The sequence below is a fragment of the Pleuronectes platessa genome, chromosome 21 (assembly GCF_947347685.1).
Source record: "Pleuronectes platessa chromosome 21, fPlePla1.1, whole genome shotgun sequence".
Taxonomy (NCBI): Eukaryota; Metazoa; Chordata; class Actinopteri; order Pleuronectiformes; family Pleuronectidae; genus Pleuronectes; species Pleuronectes platessa.
This window is the reverse complement of record NC_070646.1, coordinates 1190423-1209597: the sequence shown is the minus strand read 5'-3', so window position 1 is coordinate 1209597 and position 19175 is coordinate 1190423. Positions and strand designations below refer to the sequence as shown.

General features: G+C 46.4%; 2 protein-coding genes across 2 annotated transcripts; both read left to right on the top strand.

Annotated features, from left to right (window-relative positions):
* The first annotated feature begins 198 nt into the window (after positions 1-198).
* On the top strand, positions 199-9508 carry LOC128427372 (protein FAM171A2). Its single transcript, XM_053414475.1, has 8 exons — positions 199-307; positions 2624-2851; positions 3432-3524; positions 4268-4426; positions 4515-4694; positions 5182-5295; positions 5774-5900; positions 6029-9508. The coding sequence occupies exons 1-8, from the start codon at positions 208-210 to the stop codon at positions 7434-7436; spliced, it is 2409 nt and encodes an 802-aa protein (XP_053270450.1). The 5' UTR covers positions 199-207; the 3' UTR covers positions 7437-9508.
* A 526-nt stretch (positions 9509-10034) lies between these two features.
* On the top strand, positions 10035-17456 carry LOC128427366 (progranulin). Its single transcript, XM_053414470.1, has 17 exons — positions 10035-10169; positions 10466-10517; positions 11168-11308; positions 11401-11541; positions 11703-11816; positions 12397-12538; positions 12706-12818; positions 13398-13527; positions 13639-13730; positions 13843-13999; positions 14235-14332; positions 14669-14905; positions 14997-15233; positions 15732-15995; positions 16068-16301; positions 16380-16628; positions 16793-17456. The coding sequence occupies exons 2-17, from the start codon at positions 10515-10517 to the stop codon at positions 16940-16942; spliced, it is 2502 nt and encodes an 833-aa protein (XP_053270445.1). The 5' UTR covers positions 10035-10169; positions 10466-10514; the 3' UTR covers positions 16943-17456.
* The last annotated feature ends 1719 nt before the right edge of the window (positions 17457-19175 follow it).

Below are 19175 nucleotides of genomic sequence, written 5' to 3'. Positions count from 1 at the left end.
ATATTCTGATTGCGGAGCAGCGAGGAGCGGTGGAGCTGCAGTTCCCCTCGGCTCCAGCAGGGGTGAACGCGTCGCTGTGCCCGCTGCGGCTCAGACAATGAAAACAAGGGCTCATCTGTGAGGCTGCAGCCGGGACACGGAGCCTCTCTCTCGGACTGACTGAGGACTCAGGCCCGCGGAGCTGGAGCCCGACATGTCGCTCTCAGGATGACGGACTCCCGCATCTCGCGTCTGCTCCTGTGCGTGTGGATGTGCGCGCTCTGGGACGCGCTCGCCGCCAAATCGCTCCCAGATCCGGGAGGCTTCGGTGAGTGTGACCGGCGGCTGCAGCACAATGCGATGAGGGAGTGGTTCCTCCTTGTTCCTCCGGGTTCCTCCGGGTTCCTCCTGCTCAGCCTCCATGTTGCTGCTCCTCCGGCTCCGGATGGAGGAGCGGGCTCCTGCTGCAGGAGGAGCAGGAGGTTCTGTTCGTCCTCGAGTCCGGTGCCGATCGATGCTTCAGATACCGATCCATTAATATGATGATGTCACACAGGCCTCAGTGTGTGTGTGTGTGTGTGTGTGTGTGTGTGTGTGTCTATGTGTGTGTTTGTGTGTGCAGATGTGGTGCATTTGTGTGGCTGCAGATCGAGTCGGGCCTCGAACCTGCTCAGGACATCACGTCATGTTAATGTGTGTCGTCATGAGGCCTCCACATGAGCCTCATGTGTTCGCATGTTGTTGTTCTCTCGGAGGCTCGTTATGTAATTAATGTGCATTATTCATGCTTCATGCTATTCTGAGCTGCAGACACTGGTCAGGTACTTTTACTCGAGTACTATCCAGAGGTACTTGTACTCTCCTGTTCAGTTCATCTCTCCTAACAGATGTACAAAATAATAATTGTTGGACTAACTCACACAGAAGAGCTAAGTCGGGACAAACATATAAATCACGTTATTTCAAATCAACACAACTGATTTAAGTCAGATTGTTTTTCCAATCACAGCGAGTTCATTGAGGGAACTTAAATCATAATGAGCTGCGATCATCTGTCAGAGTGAGAGCACGTGAGGAAACATCTGGAGAACAGAGTGGACGTGTGGATGAGGTCTCACGTGGACCTGGAGGAACACAAACATCTCAGGATGAAGAAGAGGAGCCGGACACGTAGAAGATGAAGACTTGGAGACACGAGGAGAGTTTAAAGGTCACGTCCGGCCTCCTGCTGCTCCACAGGCTCCGCCCCTCGCCTGGATGTTCCTCACATGTTCCTGTTGTTGTGAACGAGTCGGAACCAACAACCTGCTGCTGCTGCTGAGAGAAAAACATTATCTCAGCAGTTTATTAAGCTTAAAAAATATGATTTCAAAACAACCACAATTTTCTGTCACCTCAACGAAACTGGGATTTTTCTGCAAAGTTTCCTGTTTCATCTACTGGAGGTTTTCAGATCTGAACTCAAAGTCGTACTGGGTCTGGGTCGATTCCCAATAAGGCTCAATGAGCAGCAGCCATATTGTGTTTTTTGAAAGTGGAGCAGGAATATTAAAGAACCTGATCCACTCAGTCTCTGCTGGAGGATTCTGAAGGAGTGAACATCTCCAGACTCTCGATGTGACACTGTGAGTCTCAGTGTGCGACTCTCAGTGTGCGACTCTCAGTGTGCGAGTCTCAGTGTGTGAGTCAATGGAGCCGATTCAAGCTGCAGCAATTTGAAGTGACGAGCCCAGAGTGAGGAAATCCTCCACTCACACAAGGGAGCCTTTATTGAACCATTTATGGTAATGGTCCCAGCGTCCTCACAGAAACAATACATTGGAACACACACACACACACACACACACACACACACACGTACATGCTGCCTATTATCTGGTGCAGCCAGTAGTGCCGTCACTGTGGAGCTGTGTGGGGTTTGAGGCCCGGAGGGTCCAGGGGACGAGCTGCAGGACGGGGCCCAGTGAGGACGCTCTGGAAGAGTCTGCACATATCCATGGAAACGTCCCCCCCGCCCCCCCCCAAGTGTGACCCACATCCAGGACGTCCAACCGGCGAGAGGACAGACAAAATGTTCCGGGGTGGAAAACATGGAAAGATGAAAAGGCAGGAAGAGCCACGAGATGGACGTGTGATGAGTGTGTGAGTGTCTGTGTGATGAGTGTGTGTCTGTGTGATCAGTGAGTGTCTGTGTGATGAGTGTGTGTCTGTGTGATCAGTGTGTGTGTGTGTGTGTGCAGAGGTTCAGGGACGTGAGGTGAAAGTGTCAGAACAACACATCTTCAGATACAACGTAAAGATGTCACAATCTGAGTCCACATCAATAAATCCACTCAGAATTAATAATGTTTGATTCACGTAAACCAGTGAGTTGTGTATGAATCCATGAAAAGAAGAACCGTCAATAACTGATTCTGCAAACATTTCATTTCAATGCAAATAAATAACCAGGCTCCAGTTGGTCATCAAAGATTTAGACTTTAGGAATATTTAGACTATCTGACCCTTTAACATATTTAATGATTAATCCATTTCTTATAGGCTTAAGTAGGCTTTCAACTAATTTAATATTTTACATTTTTGTTTAAAAGTCATATTTAAAGCCCAAGAGCCCTGAGTGACCGACCTGTGGTTGTGTTTTCAGAGGTGGAGATCAAGGTGCAGGTGTTCGACAGCAGTGACTTGTCTCCGCTGGCGGACGCTCAGGTGCACGTCCACGGGAATCAAACCATCTTGGCGTCCAGCCGAGCCGGCAGCGATGGCGTCCTGAAGGTCAACTTCCTGTACCGCGCCGGGACGTGGGTCATCATCACGGCCTCCAAGCAGGACTACGTCACCAACTCCGTGCCCTGGCACTCCAGCCGCATCCCCCGTAAGTCTCAGACGAGGGAAACACTCTGTGACATCACAGGAAACTAAATCTGTATAAATGAATCAGAGTTCATTTAAATTCACTTTATTCTGACTAGTATACCAGTCCTCAACCAATGGAAATCAAGAGATTAAAGTCCATAGGAGACATTCAATCTCTCTTTAATACTTACAAGTGCTTATTTTAAAGCAGCAGCTTTAGTCAAATATGTGGAAACTAAACTGTCAGTTCATCAAAATGTATATTTATAATATTCACAGACAGAAGCTAGGAGATCAAATCTACATTCAGAAAAACTATAATGTAAAGAAAGATGAGTACAGACCCTGTTCTGCTTTATATGGTATAGAATGTGATATATATATATATTTATATATGAGCTCAGTTTGGACAGAGTATGAAGTATTTGCCTTTTTAGGGCCGAGACTTGAAGCTGTGATAAAGTGATGCAAATAAATAATTCCAGACATTTTAATCTCCTTCATATTTTGTCCAATAATAAAACAGGTATCAAATTAAATTTAAACCTCCGACCTGCGGCTGATCTTCACGTTTTCCCTCTTTGTGTATTTGTGTGTAGTGTACGCGTCCGTCAGCCTGTACCTCCTCGTCCAGAGACCAGGAACTCTCATCCTGTACGATGACGTCCTGCAGGTCCTCTCCGGGTCTCCAGGTAATAACAACCATCTCATCTTCACCAGGAACCTTCTCACCTGCTTCATGAACGCTCACTTCTCCTTCACCTCCTGAACCCACCAGCGATCATCAGCCTCCTCTGAACCCAGAGGTTTCATTATATCACTCAATGATAATGGAGACATTCTGGTCGCCTGAGGATGTTTATTCAGTTATCTCCTCTTTAATGATGAAGATGAGTCAGCTCCTCTCCCTCGAGTCTCTTCAGGCCTCCAGAGATTTCACTTAACATTTAGACGACCCCGAGTTATTTACTGTAACAGAAGAGGACTTGTAGTTTTACTAATGTGGCTCCGTCACGGTGTCTGTAAGAGGCTGAAAATACCAGGATGTTTACTGGAACCAGTCTGATGTGGAGTGCTGGTGCCAACATCAATATTAGGGAGTAAAAACATTATATAGATATATCAGCTGATGTATATGTGTTTAAAAAATTGGCAATGATTCCAAAGATGTTGTTATTAAACCCTCATGATATAGAAATGTTATTAAGGTTGGACATTTTACAGTTATTACTAATAACTATGAATAAAAACAAGCTTTTCGGTTTACTCTGTGAAATCCAAGTTTCCATCTTGGCAAAACTAAACAGATGCTGACATGTCTCTGCAGAATATGGGTTCGCCAATATATTTATATATTTATTTATTCTTAAAGGTATCAAGACAGATGGCAGGAGGCTGCTGTGTGATTTATAATCTGTGGGTGTTTGTGTTCCAGGAGCTCGTAACCAGCCGCTGGTGCAGCTCCAGAGGAAGTCTCTCCAGCTGCCGTCCACCTCCAACTACACGGCGCTGTCGGCCGCCATGACCACGGCCAGGAGCCAGTACGAGATCGGTGGTTTCCCGTTCCTCCTCGGACAAGAGACCAACAGCTCGGGTTAGAGAGCGTCTCAGAGAACATGTGACTGGAGACGAGAGCGTGTGAAAGACGAGTTGAAGCTGAACTCTGTGGTTCTCTGGTTCAGGTGCAGACACCGGCTGGACAGACCTGACGGCGGTGGCGGTCGTCAGCATCCAGCTGTTTGACAAAGATGGAGCCGCCATCCAGGTGTCGGACCCGATCCAGATCTCCGTGCCGCTGCCGTCTGACTCCCGCTACAGGACGGCCATGAGCGTCCCGGCCTGGATGTATCAGCCGAAGACGGGTGAGCAGAACACGTAGATCACAAGGTTTGGTCGACTGTCTATAGATGAGTATATATATTTAATTAGGTAAGAGGATGCAATCATATAATTTCCTTATATGAAAGTACAACATGTCAGAGGGGAGAATTCATAAAACATAAAAACCCTGCATTTAAAATGTTGGATAGGTAAAAATATTAAAGTTTAATCAGACATATCCTATGTGATATCATTAAATTATTACTACTGTTTGAGGTGGAGCTAAATCTATTTATTGATTAATTTGTGGATTATTTTCTCTTTCTATTAATGTATTGATGGAATATTTAAACATGTATAAATACCAGTTTAGTTTTTCTAACCAAACAATATTTCCTAATTGGTATTTAAGCGTCACAAACCAGTGTTTCCACTGCATCAAAAGACATTTTATTGTATTATTATAAGGGTGAAGGTTCTATTCATGTATATACTATATATTAACATCAGTGGTGATCTCTTGTCCAGGACTGTGGGTTCGGAACGGGACGGGCTACATCGAGAAGGACGGCGCTCAGCTGGTGTGGAACGTGCTGGTTCCTCAGATGGGATACTGGTTGGCTGCCTTCCCGTCTTCTTCAGGTGCTGGAACTGATTCTTCTGTTTCTTCTTCTGTGTTGTTGCTGCACACGTTTCTGTGTCTCCACGGAAATCTAAGGAACTCAGGATGAAATGGTCTTTTCTGTAATGAAGCTCATGAGTTATTACAAGAACATCCATATCATAACTTTGGTATAAAGATTTTATTTGGCGATATTCTTATTTATCTGCTGTGAACAGTTTAAAGGTTAAATATGGTGATATTTTATATTTCCCTGTTTTAATGAACCAGAGTTAGATTAATGCTCATTTCTTTTCAACATCAGAGAGTTTCCCTTGAAGTCCAGATTCTGAAATTCACTATCTACTTAATTTATAGCATTTTCTATTCATCAATCAATCATGCCCTAAGCTAATCAATAAAACGGAGGACTAGCGAACAGAGATTAACAACAAAGACACAATGAATGTGAAGCTCCTGACTGATCTTTAGACGTCTTTCTGTCGTGGTCTCTTGCAGGACTGGGTCTGTCCCACCCGGGCCTGAGGGACATCACCACCTACCACACCCTGTTCCTGCTCTGCATCCTGGGCTCGCTGGCCCTGCTGGTGCTCATCCTGCTCTGTGTGCTGCTCTACTACTGCAGGTGTGGGGAGCGTAGGCGCAGGTCTCTGGGTCTATAGGTTTCTGTCACTTAGATTAGAGACAATCCGCTGGACCGCTAGAGAGGTGTTTCTTATTACTTCTGACATTTAGTGTGTCTTTACCTTTCAGGCGGAAGTGTTTGAAACCTCGCCGGCAGCAGGGTAAACCCCACGCCACCAATCTGAACGGTGCCAAGAGAGACCAGGGCACCTCCACCTCACGCCTGAACCTGATCTGTGGAGGCCACGCGGAGTCCGGACCGTCCAACGACAAATCCGACTCGTCCCCATCGGGAAACTGCGACAGTTCCCGGGAGGACCTCACCAAACATGTCCCCGCTCACATGCTGCGACACGGGAAGGGCAAAAACGCTCCGGGTGCCCAACGGGGGGAAAGCTTCCCCATGAAGGTGACACGTGCCACAGAGACCAACAACCTGGACAACCCGCTGCTGCATGAAGACTACAACAGGCACCACAACGCCAATGACAATCGAGGGTACGCCTCCGATCCCCCGTCCCCGCCTCGCTTCCAGTGCTACGTGCCAAGTCAGTCCGACAAGCCTCCGGAGTACTCGGCATCAGCAGCCGACAACCTCACCCGGCCCACCTCCCTCAACACTCAAGCAGGTCAAATCATCTTCTGCAGCTCCATCGACCAGATGAAGGAGAACATGTACCGCAGCATGGTGCCGACCCTGGTGATTCCAGCACACTACATGCGCCTGCCCTCCGAGTTCTCTGGTAAAGACGGGAAGGACCAGAAGGAGCAAGACAACGACGGTGCCCAGATGGGAGGAGGCCAGCAGCATCACCACCACTCCCAGAAGCAAGGCCAGCAGCAGCAGGGAGGATCCCAGGGAGACGACTCCGAGGAGCCCAGCTGGGCGTCCGACTCCTCCGGTGGACCCATGACCATCCCTGTGCTCTTCAACGACTCCACCATGGCTCAGATGAACGGAGAACTGCAGGCGCTGACTGAGAAGAAGCTCCTGGAACTGGGTGTAAAGCAGCACCCCCGGGCGTGGTTCATCTCCCTGGACGGACGAGACAACGCTCACGTGCGCCACTCCTTCATCGATCCTGGGAACGACCTCAGTGGCGGTGGGTTCGGAGGGGGGGGCAGCAGCGCTCAGCGAGACATCAACCTCGAAGCGATGAACCGGAGGGCCAAAGAAGAGCGCTGGGGAACGGGGGGGCGGAAGGGCCACGGCGCGAGCAGCACCGGTAAGAAGAGCTACTCCAAGCTGGCCTACCCGGACCACAGCGAGCCCAGCAGCAGCAGCGAGGGACGCCCTGTCTCCCCCGAGGAGAACTCCCTCACCCCTCTCCTGGACGAGGATCCGTCCTCTCGAGGATCCACCATCACCCGGAGAGGACGCAGCCGCGTGAACAGCGGCCGCAGCAGCAACAGCGAGAACCGCCGCGACTCCATGACGAGCCCCGAGGACGACCCGGACGACAAGGACGAGAACAAGAAGAGCCCCTGGCAGAAGATCGAGGACAGGCCTCTCATGGTCTTCCACCCGAGGAAGTGAAGATACCAAACACTGGACCTTTAACAGTCTTTTCAAAGAGGAACAGTGATGTTTCCACCAGGAGAAACCACAATAAGCACAACCGAGCTCCACTGGTCTGGTTTCAGGTGGTGGTTTGACCTTAGTGTCCCTGGTGAGGTGAGAGCACCTTCTGGTTCCAATCGTTGTCTCACCGTCAGTTAATCACTGGTTCCCACTGAGATGTGGACTGAAATCTAAAGTTTTAATCCCGTCACCTCGTCACACCACTGAACCCCTCGTCTGAGCCATTGCATCTACTGACTGTGGAAATAGCCATTTTATAGAGCAGAGTATAAGAATAAAGCACTTAACAGATGATTTGAGGATTGTTTGATTGGTATTTACAAAGTGTTTTTACAGGATTTGTGGGTAGTGAGGTGAACCTGAGGCTCATATAGACGGCAGAAGTTGTGAGTCTGTCTTTGCTCGACTTCTCCTCTGTGTGAAACTGTAACTAGGGTAAGTTTTCTTTAAAGGAAACATTTCCCCCAAAGCCTAAATAGGTATTTAACCTATTAAATATACATATTGGGTTTTTCTTGCCCCTGTGAACAGATAATGCAAACGTGCGATTAGCATTTTGCTCCCTGATCTCCTCCTGTACTGTGTTCATGTGTTGTTATTACTTACTCAGATAGTAATGAAATGTTGAGCATCATCTTCAAGTCCCTCTTTCATCTCTCCCCTCATTTTATCTACAATTCTGCCAAAAGTTTCTGCCTTTCTCCTGTTGATAGAAGTTTTTCTTGCGATATATCTTTTGTGTAAATAGTTTCCCAGACAATTGGAAGAACCCTTTGGTTTTCCAAAAAAGTTGCATGCATATGAATGTATGAATAAATCAAAAGCCCCCCCCCCCCGCGGCTCGTCGGGCACTTAGGTAGACGACCTCTAATTGCCAAGAAACGCCACCAACCCGGACGTGGCTCAGCTAAAAAGTCGTTTTACTTGAAGAGTTATCTACTTAATATTCTACAGGGGTCGTTGCACCACTTCTCTCCTGTAAGTGCCTTCTTTCACAGAGGATGGAGTGATAGGCCTGCAGCTCCCTTAGTCACCTAGCTATGCTAACCACGCTGTGACTAACAATAAGCACACTGCAATGCATTGTGGTTCTAACACCAACACGCGTCACTCCGGGGAGCCGGCCTGCCAAAAACGGCGACTTTTTCCTGCGGCTCTCACATCCTTGTATATCTTAATTTCTTATATATCTATCCACTTTTTCACCAATGTTGTAAATGCTCTGATGAACTTTATGAGATTTTATGTGTATACAGTACCACGTGCATGTGACTTGTAGATTAGGGTGTTTTTTTGATGAAACCTTTTTCGAGGACGTTTGGCACAAAGTGTGATGCATTGACTCGTGTTGCCACATTAACAGATTCACACTTGACTCTTTTCCCTTCGTCCAGTTCGACTATAATTCACTTCCGGTCGTAAATGTTTACAACGATAACACACTGACCAACACGCGCTCCCGCTGCTCACGAGCATCGACTGTGAACTTCCTCGTGCCATCAAGCAGATTTGTAGAAGCTCACGAGATGTTTTGTTTATGAAGTGATTATCCTGAAGGTTGTGTTGACTTTGTGTCCCCACTCGCTTGCTGTTCATAAGCCTGTGTCAGTCCCCTTCAGTGCAAACATGTGATGTGAGTCTGGAGAAAAGACGAATCCTACTGACCTGTCGTGTCCTCTGCTGTAAATTTCTCCGGACCACATGTGGAATTGATATGAGTTGTGCAATCGTGGCTTTTCCTCGCTATCGTTTGTGTTTGACACGAGATGGTTTGTGTGTTTTTCTCAGTAGATTTTGTGAACTTGTGTTTGGACGGTTTCAGAGAGTTTTTGTTCACTGCTGATTTGAGAACTGACAAACGAGAGCTGGTTGTTTGCAGCACAGTGTTTGTGAAGGATTGAGCTGCAGGCGTTCACCCTGTGCAGTCAACCATCGCTTCATCAACCTGGTCAGTTGTTTGTAAACTGTAAATCGATTCTTTCTGTTCATGAGACAAAGTAGAAATAAACTTGTTCCCACGTTCTGTCGGCCTCTGTGACTTTATTCTGATAAGGAGAAACATGTGTTTATAATTTATATACTGATCAAAGAAACATTTAAATAAGTGATCATTACACTGATTAAAATTATTATTATATACAAAGTTTTCACTCAATATCAACCTGTGTAATTTTAGTGGCAAGGAATTTATCTTTTGATTTGAATTCTAATATTAGTACTTCGCTAGATAAGCAGGCTGTTTTATATGAATATAAATATTGTAATTTATTTTATGAATTACATATAAAAGATCAGAAGCAGTAAAATTCAATATAAAGAGGTAAAAATAATATCTGATTGTCTACCTACAATAAACGTAATAATGATATATCTGTACTACATTTGTACTTTATATAAGTTAAATTATCACTTCAGTTTTATTAGCAACATCAGTTCAATGTTATGTTGTCATCACAGACAGTTTTATATAAATGTAAATATCTATAAACAGTAATAATAAACTGTTTTTCTGTCAGATCAGGTTCTGTCGCTTTAAGAAAACGCGTCACACTCTGTGGTCACGTGACAGAGTGTCATGTGATTGTTGGACATTGTCTCTTCTTCTTCTTCTTCTTCTTCTGTTTCTCTCCGGTTTTAAAAAGCGAGTCACGAGCGACACTTTGCTTTAAACTCCTCAGAAACAAGCGGGTGAGAACCAAGCTCCAGTTTCATCCGCTGGAAAACCAACAACCCGCAGAAAGTCATTCAAGCGGTTAGCTTCCCTGTTAGCCACCTAGCCGGCTGTGTGCTAACCTAGCTTGTTTTGCTGTGGATCGGCTCCACAGGGGTTCGTGCTGTGGCAGGTTTCCACTTCCGCTCATTAACTGTAGATATACAAACGTGTGTTTTCGATGTGTTGAATAAGTGTGAGTGTGAGTTCAAATGTGTTTCTCTGTGTTTTCCTTCAGGGGCTAAAGTCTGTTGTTGTTGTTGTTGTTTTCCAGGTGTTAAAGGAGCATGAAGTAAACTGCCCTCTGCTAACAACTCATTAAAATGGTAAAGTAGATTCACAACATGCACTGAATACATAAACTGTATTTAATGTAGAGACTGGAAAATATACTTTACTGTAGTATTTACATATGACATATAAGTACTTATATTTTCATTTTTCATCCATTATATTAACTTAGATTACTTTAGATCATTTATTTTACATTTAAAACATAAAGACCATGATGCTTTGCACCTGACAGTATATACAGAACATTATCTGGGAGCGTTCACGATAAAAAGAAGATTTACTAGTTCACCTAAATCGAAGTAATAAATTATTCAAAACTCTGCTGACTAAGCAGATTGCTGGGAAATAATAATCCAAACAATATAATATATAACATGTACAGCCTTATTTGTGCTGTTGACAACTCGTAGAGCTGAACATACATGTACTGTGTGTTTGTGGTATGTGAAAATTTCAGGGTTTGTTTAGTGTGGAAATCCTGATTATCAGTAGGAATGCCTGCAGAGCTGCTGACACACTCACCTGTGTTATCCAGAGCCGTCATGGTTCCTCACAACCACAAACAAACACACAAACAAACACACAAACCACCAGAATACGATCACACCTCCTCCCGGCTGCAGTTCAGGTTGTGTTGCTCATCGTGTGTCTTTGCTCACGGCCGTCTCCTCTGCTTCTTCAGGAGCTTCCGATGGGAATCTGGTTCGTGGCTCTGCTCGGCCTGAGCGCGGCGCTGGTGTGTCCCGATGGAGGCATGTGTGAGGACAAGAACACCTGCTGCATGAACACGGAGGGAGGATACGGCTGCTGCCCGCTGCCACATGTGAGTTAGTGTTCGGGTTAGTGTGTCTGAGGGATTTCCTTCATTTAATGGTTTGTTTCATCCTCTCAAACTCTTTGAATGTGTGTCTGCAGGCTGAGTGCTGCTCCGACCACCTCCACTGCTGCTATGAGAGGACCCTGTGTGATCTGGCTCATCAGAGGTGTGTGAATAAGACCGTGTCTCTGCCGTTGATGAGACGTCTTCCTGCCAAACAGTCTCTGGACGTCCCTCGGGTGAGTTGAAGACGTGCAGCATTTCCTGTTAATTATCTCGACAGTGGGAACCTGCCGGTATTCAGATTTTAATTTACATTTGTTAGTACTTTCTTAATCCTGTCACTGTTGTGTCTTTTTGCTCTGTGTGCGTCTGTCTTCACTCTCTGTGATGTCTCCAGCTCTTTGACAGAGTGAAGACAATCGTATGTCCAGACCAGGTGTCCACGTGTTCAGATGACAGTACTTGCTGCGAGCTTTTTGACGGCAGCTATGGCTGTTGTCCGATGGTTAAGGTGAAACACATGAGTTCTCACACACACACACACACACACACACACACGCACACGTTAAAACCTCAGGTTCAACACAAAACCCAAGCACTGACACGAGAAGCATATCCTCAGGTCAGCTTCTGGTGAGACTGTACTTCACAATACTCTGATAGATTAATATCTTATTATTTAAGACTGTTCTTCTGTGTACAACGTAAATTATTTTAATTAAAATGAAGGTGTCTGGCTAAAGGAATTAATAAATCACCTGGGGGAACAAACTGAAGCCGACTAAAGGGGATTTGACCTAATAAATTCTGTATAATGTGCTTTTCCACAACACTAATTAATCTGCTCTACAACAGAGTCGTCACTCTGCTACTTTTAATTTCCCCATTTAGTGGAAATAATAAAAAATGATATAAATAATAAATAGCTACAGCTATGACCTGGTGTTTTTTCACATTAAAGTTTTAATGTGAAAGTCCTGTAATAATCTCATCCTTCAAGTTGTGCATCAGGACGTGTCCATGCAGGAAGCTGTGTCCTGGACCCAGGATCAGTCCTGACTGTCCCTCTGTGTGTCCCCTCCTCTCTGCAGGCTGTGTGTTGTGAGGACAAGCTGCACTGTTGTCCCGAGGGAACAAAGTGTGACACCGCTCATGACATGTGTGTTTCTGCGTCTCTGGAGTCCGTCCCCATGCTGGAGAAACTCCCGGCCATACGCAGGGAGGATAACCCAGGTGTGGAAGCCCTCATGTAAATACAGTAAAGGCCCAGAGGTCTTCTTGAAACAGATGTCTCATAGTTGGAAAATAATAAACATTACTGTCATCTGTTTTCCTCCATGCAGCTGACGACCCTGCACCAATAACCAACATGTGAATTTGTGTCTTTCCACTCGTTTCAGTTTCTCTGACCGTGGGTTCAGTGACGTGTCCGGGGGGGAAGAGCAGTTGTCCTGAGAGTTACACCTGCTGCCTGTTGATCGGTGGAGACTACGGCTGCTGCCCTTATGAACAGGTATGAAGGACGAGAGCTGAAGCTACTACTCAGTTCATCAGCTCAACTCAAGAGGTTTGTCCAGTCTGGGCTTCTGTAAAGAACCTGGCGGCCTCCATAGAGAGGATCCACTGTAGATATAAAGTATTTAAAGATAAAAGGCACATTTTAGGGTAAAGAAAACAAAGATTCGTTCAATTTAGATGAAACACGAGTGAAAACATCACAAGGTTTAAACGTTTGTCAATAGATCCCTTTCACCTAAATCTGACACACTGGACCTTTCAACTCAAAGATGAATGATTGGATTTCAGTGGTCAAAGGTAACAGGGGAAAAACATGAGACTGAGTTATCTTTATAAATTAGTGTTTTTTTTTTTTTTCCACCTTGACAGCAGGCGTTTTTCACTAAAGGATCAACTGTATCTCATATTATTTTTAAGATGAGATATATTTCCCATTTTAGTGAATTTCCCGTGTGTGGCATCAATAATTTCACCTTTTTAATGGAACTCAATTCCTGCACATCTGATTAGACCTGAAGTGAGGAGCCAGCTCATTGCAGGTGGAGGTGTTCACTGTGTGTTTGACTGTGTTCAGGCCGTGTGCTGCAGCGATCATCTCCACTGCTGCCCCATGAGCACGATGTGTGACCTGGAACATGACGTCTGTAAATCCGGTGCCACCGAAGTGCCGATGCTGAAGAAGATCTCTGCAGCTCCTAACGACGGTAAGCAGGATATTCCAGATGTTTTATTGTATCTGCACATTAAGAAGAACTGCAGGATAACAGCTAGTTGTGTTGATCTGTGAGCCCTGTTGTTGCGTCTCGTCCTGTCAGTTGTGTGTCCAGACAAAGTTGCCGTCTGTCCCGATCAGACCACGTGCTGCGAGATGGAAAACGGCTCGTATGACTGCTGCCCGATGCCCAATGTGAGTCAGAGACACTCAGATCTGTTCCAGGAGAGTAGAGTAGTGAAACTCTTTACTCGGTATCTTTACTGTTTGCTGACGCTGGGGGAACCTCTGTCCGGTCTGGGTCCAGGCCGTCTGCTGCTCAGATCACATCCACTGCTGCCCTGAGGACACCCAGTGCGACCTGGAGCACAGCACCTGTGTGACGACCCGGGGAGACGCCATCGTGGCCTCTAAGATCCCAACTGCTGTGACGGAGCTGGAGCTGGTGGCGGTGCAGAGCAGAGGTGAGACCTGGAGCAGTTCAGAAGCTGGAGAGGCAAAGGCCGGGATTTAAAAAATGCTGATTTTCTTTCTTTTTGTCAAAACAGTTTATTTGACAGTTTTAAATCATGAAACTGAGAGAATTATTTTAGAAAATCCTCCCAATTTCTCATATTTCAACATGAATTTCTGTTTGTTAACTTGAATTTAAATTATTTAGTTGTTTTTTACTGATATAAATCGTTGTTTCTTTCTCAGCTGCTGCTGTTCCCTGTAACGACTCCGTGGCCTGTGCTGATGGAAACACCTGCTGTCAAACACCGACGGGCCAATGGGCCTGTTGCCCGTTACCTGAGGTACCAGCACTGACACATGGTCTCCCCCCCCCCCCCCCTACACACTGTCCCTAACATACTGAAAATCTGAAGGTAGATCTCAGACATGTTGTGTGAGCAGCACAATATAACTTATCTGTAAAGCCTGGTTTCTGAACACTGAGGGTGGAGGGTGACCACAACTTTGCACAGTTACTATTTCTTTTTTAGAAGTGCATTAAAATGGGGAACTGCAAATTATATTAATTATTACTTTCCCCTTTATGAATCAACAGAACCTGATTTACTACAGTCTTTACTACAGTGTGTGTGTTCACTGCCCCCCCCCCCCCCCCCCCCCCCCCCCCCCCTCTGCAGGCCGTGTGCTGTGATGACCACATGCACTGCTGCCCCCACGGCACCGTATGTAACCTGGTGGCCTCCACGTGTGATGACCCCATGACGAACACGGCCGTGGTGCCCTGGCTTGACCACGTCCCCGTCTTCCCCATCGAGACGGACGACAGCAAGTGTGACAAGTCCACATCGTGTCCTGGGAAGTCCACCTGCTGCAAGACGGGGACTGGAGACTGGGCCTGCTGTCCCCTGTCCAAGGTGAGAGGACAGTGGAGGGAGAACGGGCACAAAACCCTGAAGGGTGCAGGTGAACGTTCCTTCACACGTGGTTCTGCTCTGCCCCCGTCAGGCCGTGTGCTGCGACGACCACGTCCACTGCTGCCCTCACGGCACCGTGTGCAACCTGGAGGCTGAGACCTGTGACGACCCGTCAGGTCTCTCAGCCTCCCTCCCCTGGACCGAGAAGGTCTCTGCAGTGATGATGGAGGTCCAGTACGAGAAGTGTGACCAGGAGACCAAGTGTCCAGGAGGAACCACCTGCTGTGTGAAAGACTCAGGACACTGGGCCTGCTGCCCCCTGCCTCAGGTCAGATCCTCCTCCTCCTCCTCCTCCTCCTCCTCCTCCTCCTCCTCGCTGGGCCCTGGCGTGTTTTAAAACTCAGTTTGATCAGACATGAGTTTCTTGTAGAGAGAAACGTTAAGTCGAGAGAATTTGTCTTGAGTTTCTAAACATGGATTAACTGAGGAAACTGAACTGACTGAAAAAACACAATTTCAATGATAAAATCTGAAGAAATCAAATGATCCTTAAAACTTAAAAGATTTAGGAAAACTGAAGAATGTTTAATAGATCAGTTAATTTAGAAAATAATGAATAGATTTTCAGTCTAAGACACAACACGTTGGTTTTGAATAAAATCAGAGCAGCTTTAGTTCTTTGGCTTCAGGATCAGCGCCGGCCGATGTTTGATCTTTACGTTGTTTGTTGGAAATCTTGTCACTAAATCTTCTTGCATCAGTGGAACAGAAAATCTGGCATTTCCACAGATTCCAGTGGATATTAAATTATCTTGGTTGTCCTCAGGCCGTGTGCTGCAGCGATCAGGAGCACTGTTGTCCCAAAGGCTACAGCTGCAACGTGGCCGTGAAGTCGTGTGATAAGCCCGGAGGCCGGAGCCTGCCCTGGCTGCAGAAGGTCCTGGCTCTGAGGACGGAGCTCCACCAGGCTGCTTCCGCTCCGGCTCCACAGGGGAGGAACATGTGTGACTCCAGCACCAGCTGCCCCAAAGACACCACCTGCTGCTTCATGGACAGGACCCACAAATGGGGCTGCTGTCCTCTGCCGAAGGTAAAACCCGGTTCCCTCAGCACCTCTACCTCTGAGGGAATGGAGTGATGAGTTCTCTCTGCTTTGCTTCAGGCCGTCTGCTGCAGCGATGGAGACCACTGCTGCCCCGGGGGTCACACCTGTGAAGCTCACCGCTCCTCCTGCTCCAGAGGCTCCCGCTCCATCCCCTGGTTCACCAAACTGAGCGCCGTGACCGAGCCCGGCGCCGTGACCGACGTGAAGTGTGACGACAAGAGCAGCTGTGCCTCAGGGACGACCTGCTGCCAACTGGTGACCGGAGAGTGGGGCTGCTGCCCTCTGGTCAAGGTCGGTCCATTGCACACTTTGTTATGATTTAATGAAGTGATGATCAGGTTATTGATTGGTCTCCGCTGTCCTCTGCAGGCGGTCTGCTGTGCGGACCAGGAGCACTGCTGTCCTCAGGGCTACACCTGCAACATGCAGACGGGAACCTGCGAGAAGAAGAACCTCGATGAGCTGATCCAAACCCTCCCTCAGATCAAAGTGGTACGGTCCGGGGGTGGAGACGCAGAGGACGTACCATGTGACAGCACGGGGGAATATCAGTGCCCCAGAACAGATACGTGCTGCAAGACGTCGTCCACAGAGTGGGCGTGTTGTCCCTCAGCAAAGGTCCGTCCACACTCCACGTCCCCACCATACTGGTTCATCTTCTAAATGTCGAGCAGCTGACGTTTGTGATGTCAGTTATATACATACAGCTGCTCGGGGACATTTCAGTTTACTCACCTGTGAGAAACTCTGCTGCTTCTCACTCAGATGTTTGTCTTCCTCAGGCGACCTGCTGCTCCGACTCGAAGCACTGCTGCCCCGAGGGATTCTCCTGTGACGTGGCAGCTGGAGGCTGCACCATGAAGAAACCCCAGCTGACCTGGGACCTGTTGTCTGGGAACAGACAGAGAGACTTTGTCCCTCACGGACTTTAATCCCACTGATCCATCACATCTCCAGCTTCTGTTGAGTTTTCCTCACTTGAAGGTATCTTTGGTTTTGTGGGCGACGCCGATGCTCATGGTCGTTAAAGACTTCTCAGAATTCTTAGTTCTTTTAACCGTTTGCTGGATTTTGTCATGTTTTGAATCTGAGTGAAGTTTGGTTCAGTCCTCAGAAGTCAACCTTAGACGATATATATGTATATGAATGAGTCACTGCACGACTTTGTCTCTGCAGCTTTCTTAATGGTTTTAATCCCCATGAAAAGAATCAGGACTGTTACTTCAGTAAAGATGTAAGAAAGAATTTTAATTCACAAATCATTTCAACCACAAATCAGAATTTACAGAGAGAAGAGAAATTTTAATGAAAATGAGACCAATTACAAAATCTACACATAGATCCATGTCATATAGACAGATTACCTCGAGTCCTAATGACCTTGAAAACAATATGAAAATCTACAAACGTGTTCGAAGTTCAATAAAAAAGTAGATAAAGCTTTGATTCACGCGTCCTGTATTTCTCAGAGGGTCCAGACGTCCGTGGCCACAGGAATCACCCAGAAAGTAAAGATTCTAAATTCTGCCACTGGTTAGATTTCTTATGACAGATCTGATCTGTGGAGATTATTTGTAACAGCTGAGTCTACGAAATTTAATTTATTTATCATCAGACTGAAAATACAAAAATCAGAAGTTCCCCCTGCAGCGTCGTTATATTTAGCATTTAAATGAAAGCTTTGGCAAATAAATACAGTTTTTCTGCTGAGTCATGTCGGCTGGTTGGAAAGTCGGAGCCTCAGCAGCTGAATAATGAACCAGGTCAGAGACACAGGAACCGGATTCATCTTTTCATGGGATGATTAATCATAAGGAACCTGCAGAGCATCAGCTGCTGCGTCTCCTCTGTCTCAGTTTCTCTTTGTCCAGATCTGTTTTTATTCTTCTGTAAAAACAGACGTGAATGTACTTTCGGCCTCATTCTGGATAAAAATGCTGAGTCAGACTTGAGAAGACGAGTCACCACTCGTTCAGGAAGCAGCTTCTCTGTGTTTATTGGTTCACGACGAGGACGTTGTGTATAATCTACATTTAAAGGTCATTTAAGTTTGTCTTGCGTCTTGTGAATTTGATGTGTGTTGATTTTATTTAATCCTTATTTTACCTGTGATTTAACGACCCAGCAGTCATGAAAACATTGTTCTACATAAATAGTTAAACATCATAGGAAAAGATCCACGGAACAAAGAGCTGGTGCCTTCTCTCACGTCCCCGTCAGAGGGAGGTTCAGACCATCGACAGGAAAACAACCACCGTGTTATTTTGTGTCTCTGTTGAGTGTTGATTTGTGTAAACACAACTGAGGGATAAGAGCCAAGTACATCTCAGTGTCCCGGGGAAAAACAAATCCAGGGTTTGCTCCATCGGCACAGAACGAAAAACAAAGACTCTGAGACGCTGCTGCTGGTTTCCAGCTTCTGAACGACACACGAGGGCATCGCGTCCTGGCAGAGATGAAACAATCCAATTCAAAAACCTGTTCTCCACCCAAACTTTGATGGGTTTGTGTTGATCATGTGGGTGAAGATGTTGTTGTGTGTGCGTCCGGCTGCCAGAGAAGAGTGTGATGGTTGTTGGCAGCGGACGGAGCCTGGAGGGAAAAACCTTCAGACGCTGCTCAGGGTGGAATCAGGTTCCTGGATCAGTTTCAATCAGTTAAAAGAAAATTGGATAAAGTATAAAAAGAGGCAAACAGCAGATTATTTGTGATCAGATGAGACAGTTGTTCATCGTAGAGTCTTTGTGTTTTGTTTTGTAGCTTTCAGAGACACTGTGGAAGTTTCACAAACACTAAGTCTGTGTGTCGTGAAGTGATGAGGATCCATCAAAATGTAACTTCATAAAAAGTATATTCTCTAAACGCTCGGTGCTCAGTGTCACTGCTGCTTCTAGAAACGTGTCCTTGTTGATGTTGTGTTTTGATGCCTTTTAAAGAACTTTAATTTGAGGGGAGGAGGGGGGGTGGAAGAGACTGAAATAAAGTTGTTGAAAATATCAGTTTGCTGGAGGTGATAATTAAATTGACTGAGGTCGTGTTTGAAGTTGAATCTGAAGTCGCCCACTCACTTCCTGTGACCTTTTCCCTCCCGTATCCTCTTACCCCCCCTCCCCGCCTCCCTCGGCCTCGTCATCAGAATGTTATGACAACCGGAGTAAACAGGGG

What these genes read in the sequence shown, in the direction of transcription:
- LOC128427366 (XM_053414470.1), top strand. An exon ending in GCTGTTGTCCGATGGTTAAG is followed by an intron (nt 11,817 to 12,396) that starts GTGAAACACATG and finishes TCCTCTCTGCAG; the next exon opens with GCTGTGTGTTGTGAGGACAA. An exon ending in CTCTGCAGCTCCTAACGACG is followed by an intron (nt 13,528 to 13,638) that starts GTAAGCAGGATA and finishes TCGTCCTGTCAG; the next exon opens with TTGTGTGTCCAGACAAAGTT.
- LOC128427372 (XM_053414475.1), top strand. Translation starts at nt 208, where the DNA reads ATGACGGACTCCCGCATCTCGCGTCTGCTCCTGTGCGTGTGGATGTGC. An exon ending in GGTCCTCTCCGGGTCTCCAG is followed by an intron (nt 3,525 to 4,267) that starts GTAATAACAACC and finishes TTTGTGTTCCAG; the next exon opens with GAGCTCGTAACCAGCCGCTG. An exon ending in GATGTATCAGCCGAAGACGG is followed by an intron (nt 4,695 to 5,181) that starts GTGAGCAGAACA and finishes TCTCTTGTCCAG; the next exon opens with GACTGTGGGTTCGGAACGGG.